We start from the raw sequence: 6,281 nt of genomic DNA, 5'->3' as shown, positions 1-6,281 counted from the left end.
TTTAGTTTGATTTCGATTTCACTTGCCGCACCATGTCTTCGTAAGCGAAGTTTAGTGTCCAATAAAGGAATGTTACGCGTAAGTGGGCTGGCTACATCCCTGGCAGAGGCCTTGGATTTTGGTCTCACTTAGCCTGCCGGGTCTTCTCACGCATAGCATATTTCCAAAGGTCACGGTCACAAGTCATTGCCTTGGTGAGGTCTAATGTTCAGAGGTCATGCTTCACCACTTCATCCCAGGTCTTCCTGGGCCTGCCTCTTCCACGGGTTCCCTCAACCGCTAGGGTGTGGCACTTTTTCATGCAACTATCCTCATCCATTCTCACCACATGTCCATACCAGCGCAATTGTCTCTCTTGCACACCACAACTGATGCTTCTTATGTTCAACTTTTCTCTCAAGATACTTACGTTCTGTTGGGTATGCACACCGACATTACTCATCCATCGGAGCATACTGGCTTCATTTCTTGCGAGCTTACGCATGTCCTCAGCAGTCACGGCCCATGTTTCACTGCCATGTAGCATGGCTGTTCGTACACATGCGTCATCAGTCTGCCTTTTACTCTGAGTGAGAGTCCCTTTGTCGCCAGCAGGGTAAGAGCTCTCTGAACTTTGCCCAGGCTATTCTTATTCTAGCAGCTACACTTTCAGCGCACCCACCCCCACTACTAACTTGGTCACCCAGATAGCGAAAGCTATCAACTACGTCAAGTTTTTCTCCCTGGAATGAGACAGAAGTTGTTTTCTGCATATTTACAGTGTTTATTGCACTTGAACATCTCCCACATACAAAAACTAACTTCCTAGTTAACCTGCCTTTCATATTGCTGCACCTCTTATGTGTCCATAGCTTACACTGGGTACATCCTATAGAGTTTCTACCTACACCTTTTCTACAAATCGAGCAGGGCCATCTATATATATATATATATTTATTTATTTATATAAGTGAATTCCTGGAGAAGATGCTGCACTGCAAAGTGTACGAATCGAACACATGACCTTATGTTCATGAGCCCAACACAAACCACTTTGTACCTTCTCAGCCTTAAGATGAGCAAACATCACAGGCATGTAAGAGCACCCACTACACTCTCAGAGTGGTTGGCATTAGGAAGGGCATCCAGCTGTAGAAACTCTGCCAAATCAGATTGGAGCCTGGTGTAGCCATCTGGTTCACTAGTCCTCAGTCAAATCGTTCAACCCATGCTAGCATGGAAAGCGGACGTTAAACGATGATGATGATGATGACAAACTAACATTTACTGACAAAACAGTTCAAGATCAACAAATATTGAATATAACAGCTCGATGAAAATGTTACTGACCATTTACACATGAAAATAAACAGGAGACATTTTCTTGTTTGGCATCCAGAAAGAGCTGAAACAAAGCAGAATTAAATGAGGTCAAACAAAGTACCAATCAAATGAGAGCCAAGACAAACATGTAAGAAACTTGAGAGTCCATTATCAATCAAATTAACCTTGACATCGTTTCAGTATGGTTAGCAATTCACCAACTTAATACAGACACGTTTTTCAGTGTAGTTACTAGCCCACTACCATGAGACACACACCACTTCATTGTGGTTAGCAACCCACTACCATAACTCCAAACACTATTTCACTGTAACTAACAATCCACTACCATAAATCCGGACATCCTGTTTCCAAGTGATTAACAACAAACCAACATAAACACAGACACTCACAACAACTTAGTCTCTGTGCTGCTGCCACCCCTCCTCCTCCTATAACAACAATAACAACAACAGCAGCAGCAGTATCTTGACAAAAATAAATAAAATCAACTGTTACATAAATATAAACAACTGTTTTTCTCAGAGAAGATATATCTCACCTGTTTGAAGGCTTTGGCTCCCATTGCATCAATGAAGGAAATAGCAGAACAGTCAATGATTACATAGTATTGTTCTAATTCCTTACATGTGGAGTTGGTGCTTATCTGTAAAGAAGAACAGATATGATGTAACAAGAACTGAAAGAAGTAAGTGTAATGTTAAAGATAAGGTGGGTAGTATCTGGAAAATAGAACAGAAGGGTGGTCTGTCAAAAAGTATGATAGGGGTCACTCGAAAGACAAGAAATATTGTATGAAAGCTGGGAGCATTTTAAAGATGATTTAACTCTTTCCTTATGATATTTCTGTTTAAATATGTTGCTTTAAATAATTTTTTTTTTAAATAATAGAGAATTTAGTAAAATAGCATTGTAATTATCAAGCTAGTATTTGGAACATATATAAAAATGAAATTTTGATGGAAGGTTTTAATAAGATTACTTTACAACAGAAAATTTATATCATAAAATGTGGGATGGTCTCGGGTCATTTACAAGAAAGGATCGGCATCATTTAAAAAAAATGAGATACTTTCTTTACTTGTTTCAGTCATTTGACTGCGGCCATGCTGGAGCACCGCCTTTAGTCGAGCAAATCGACCCCAGGGCTCATTCTTTGTAAGCCCTGTACTTATTCTATCGGTCTCTTTTGCTGAACAGCTGAGTTATGAAGACGTAAACACACTACCATCGGTTGTCAAGTGATGTTGGGGAGGACAAACACAGATACACAAAGATACACACACACACACACACACACATATATATATATTTTTATATATATACATATATACGATGGGCTTCTTTCAGTTTTCCGTTTACCAAATCCACTCACAAGGCTTTGGTCGGCCCAAGGCTATAGAAAAAGACACTTGCCCAAGGTGCCACACAGTGGGACTGAACCCGGAACCATGTGGTTGGTAAGCAAGCTACTTACCACACAGCCACTCCTGCGATATTCATAATTTCAAAGACAGTTGAAAGAGCATTTGAAATATGGAATGATAATTATTCAAATGAATAAACACAAGGAATTTAAGAAGTATGAGAGAATTTGTGGTTGGTGCAAAATCCCAACCAGGCCTAGGGAGACATGGTGGTGGAACAATGTAGATGACAGGTCCATTAGAGCAAAGAAATGGGCCTTGATGAACTGGAAGAGTGGTGGCAGCAAGGAACTATATCAGGTAGCTAGAATGGAAGCTAGGAAGCAGGTATACTTAGCCGGGTTGAAGCAGAAAGGAAGAAGTTTGCTTAAGTTCTGTAGCCTGAGGACCAGCAGCTTGAAGTGTTTTAGTTTGCAAAACAGTGTGCCAGAGAAAATTGTGATGATGTGAAAGAGAAGTGCATTTACAAGGATGATGGTTCACTTGCAGTTAGTGACTCTGAAAAGAAAGCGGCTTGGAAGTGCCACTATGAAAGGTTGCTAAATGTAGAGAATTCACAAGAAAAGGGGAATCTGTCTAATGTGGATCCAACAGAGGGACCTGCACTCTGAATAGACAGTAGCATGGCAGATAAAGCCATGAAGGATACGAAGACAGGGAAAGCTCCCAGACCATCAGGAATAACTGTTGAGATGCTAAAAATATCTGGCAGTGTGGGTTATGGTCCAGTCACCTGTATAGTTAATCAGGTTGTACATGAGAGAGTCATATCCAATGACTGGTGTAGCAGCACCATAGTCAACTGCTACAAAGGTAAAGCTGATGCCTTAGACAGAAATAATTACAGAGGTATCAAATTGTTTGACCAGGTGATAAAAGTTACAGAAAGGGTCATCATCATCATCATCATCGTTTAACGTCCACTTTCCATGCTAGCATGGGTTGGACGACATAGCCCAACTAATTAGGAAGAGAGTTAGTCTAGATGAGAGGCAATTTGGTTTTGAGCCATAGGGAAGCACCACTGAATATAGATTCCTTGTAAGGCAGCTGCAGGAGAAGTACTTAGTCAAAAATAAACCTCTGCACTTGGCTTTTGTGACATGGAGAAAGCCTTCAACAGGGTCCATCGATCCCTTATCTGGTGGTCAATGCAAAAACTAGGGATAGATGAGTGGTTGGTGAGAGCTGTGCAAGTCATGTGCAGGGATGTTGTCAGTAAAGTAAGGGTTGGCAACAAGTATAGCAACGAATTCAGTGTACAGGTAAAAATTCACCAAGGATCAGTCCTCAGACCCCTCTTGTTCATCATAGTCCTCCAGGCAATAACAGAGGAATTTAAGAAGGGCTGCCCCTAGGAACTCCTCTATACTGATGACCTTGTTCTTATAGCTGAATCACTACAAGAACTGGAGAAGAAATACCACAATAGATTTTTCTGATGCTTTAACAATTCTGCCAGCTTACAGCACCTTTTAATACATATAGAAATCTAATTTGTTGTGCATTTATGGTAAGACAGTTTTTCTCTAGTGATCTACAAATAGTATTTCTTCAACCATCTACAAATGTTATTCATTCATTTATGTTATTATTCCATCATCCATCCATAAATGTTATTTTCTCAAGCATCTATAAATGCTATCATTCCTTAATCAGTCTACAAATGTTGACATCCCTTTGTCTATCTGCAGATGCTATTCCGTTATTCATTAAAAAACGATAATGGGATATTTTACTTACATTGTTATCTGCAGACTTATTCTTTGATAATTTATTAAATTCAGCAAATTTCTCCTTAACTTTGGTTTGGAAAACATCGACATTGGCATAATATAATGGTGAAGGGTAAGATAAAATGATCACAGGAGTCTGTGGTGTTGTCTGTAAAGATAAAAATACAAAGCAAAACATGAATCTATTCTATTCTCAATTGTTAATTCTTCATGTGTGATAATTGTCAAAAGGGTGTTATTAGGCAAGCAAGCAAATGTGTAGAGCAAACTGGTTCATATTCATTTAGATCATCAAGCTGGCTAGTAAAAACTCAATCACTAACATACAACAATTGCTGATTCACATGTATGTGCTCTATATCTTTTCTACTCCTCTTACAAAGACACTGCAATAACTCTTGTTTTTCTGAACTAACAAGGTATGTACTACCTCTACTCTAGCCCATACATTGTCTCCACTACTCTCACCTCTTATAGTTCCAGCTGTAGTACTCAGATATTCTATCCCTACTCATATTTTCCGAGTCGCACCTGCATTGTTTAGACTAAACATAAACCTCATCAATCTGACCAATGAATAAACGCCTGAAAATGCTATGGGCTACCACTACTCCTGCATTGATTAAATGACATAGATAAAACATTGTAACATAATAATAAGGGATTTCAGAGCTGTGGTAGCAGTTGGAGTTTGGTAAGCTTGAAGTAAACCCTTTTACTGTTTTACTCATTTCAGCCATATGGCTGTAGACATGCTGGAGCACATCAATCATTTATTTGCACTTAGCCTTTAAAGATGTTCACTTGATTGCACTAATTCCACCATCATCCTTCTCCCCCTAACTGAGATACCCTCAATTGTTACCACATCTATTAATAAATATACTCCTTGTTCAGGTCTGCATATAATATGTACATAAGAGCATGTGTATAAGATACAAAGAGAGAAAGAGGGAGTGAATGTGTATGTATGTGCATGTGTAAGTTTATATATGCATGTGTTTGTATATATATATATATATATATATATATATATATATATATATATATATATATATATATATATATATGTTGTCAGTAAATCATATATCTGAAAAAGAAGTACATCTAAGTTATGGAGCAGTAGAGTATATTGATAAAGACAGATATGGCTGGTCTATGGGGTTACCCTGGGTTTCACATCCATAAAGTACTTAACTTTACAGTATTCCTTCAGACTCTAAACCTGTTAGCCTTTGGCCTCTCTAGCAAGTGATCTCTCTAGAAAACCGAGTAATGAAGACTTATCCTCCTCCATTTTCTAGAGAGGCCACTTCCTAAAGAGGCCATAGGCCAACAGGTTTAAGGTCTGAAGGAACGCTATAAAGCTAAGTGCTTTATGGTCATGAAACCCATGGTAACCCCATGTGTGTCTGTCTGTCTGTCTGTCTGTCTGTATGTATATATGCATTTATATAAATATATGCATTTATTTATATAAATATATATATGCATTTATACATGTGTGTGTGTGTATAGCCATACCTGTGTCTATATTCAACTAATATTATTTTTTAACATCATTGGACAGAAATCTAAACTGAAATTCTTGTAATTTTGAAGATATATTGTCAAATGGCAGACTAGATATTTGTTTTTAATGTATAATTTCATTTCTGGTCAATTGAATTACATTGAAGCTCTCTCATCTGATGATGTATTAACTGCTTAAATAACTTACAGGAGCCTATAATAATCTTTATATAACAACAGCTGATATAAATGTTGCTTAGTTATTTTTGTCATCATATATATA

The 6,281-nt window shown here is 38.1% G+C and overlaps 1 protein-coding gene across 1 annotated transcript in view; it reads right to left on the bottom strand.

Annotated features, from left to right (window-relative positions):
- The window catches only part of LOC106880913 (sulfate transporter), a 43,694-nt gene that overhangs the window by 7,059 nt on the left and 30,354 nt on the right, over positions 1-6,281 (bottom strand). Inside the window, exons 12-14 of the mRNA XM_014931080.2 lie at positions 4,494-4,634; positions 1,865-1,969; positions 1,330-1,384 (exon numbers count right to left, since the gene is read on the bottom strand). Coding sequence (XP_014786566.1) covers positions 1,330-1,384; positions 1,865-1,969; positions 4,494-4,634 — 301 coding nt within the window. The remainder of the gene's footprint in view (positions 1-1,329; positions 1,385-1,864; positions 1,970-4,493; positions 4,635-6,281) is intronic.

This window comes from Octopus bimaculoides, chromosome 7 (genome assembly GCF_001194135.2).
Source record: "Octopus bimaculoides isolate UCB-OBI-ISO-001 chromosome 7, ASM119413v2, whole genome shotgun sequence".
Taxonomy (NCBI): Eukaryota; Metazoa; Mollusca; class Cephalopoda; order Octopoda; family Octopodidae; genus Octopus; species Octopus bimaculoides.
This window is presented reverse-complemented; position numbering and strand designations above follow the sequence as displayed.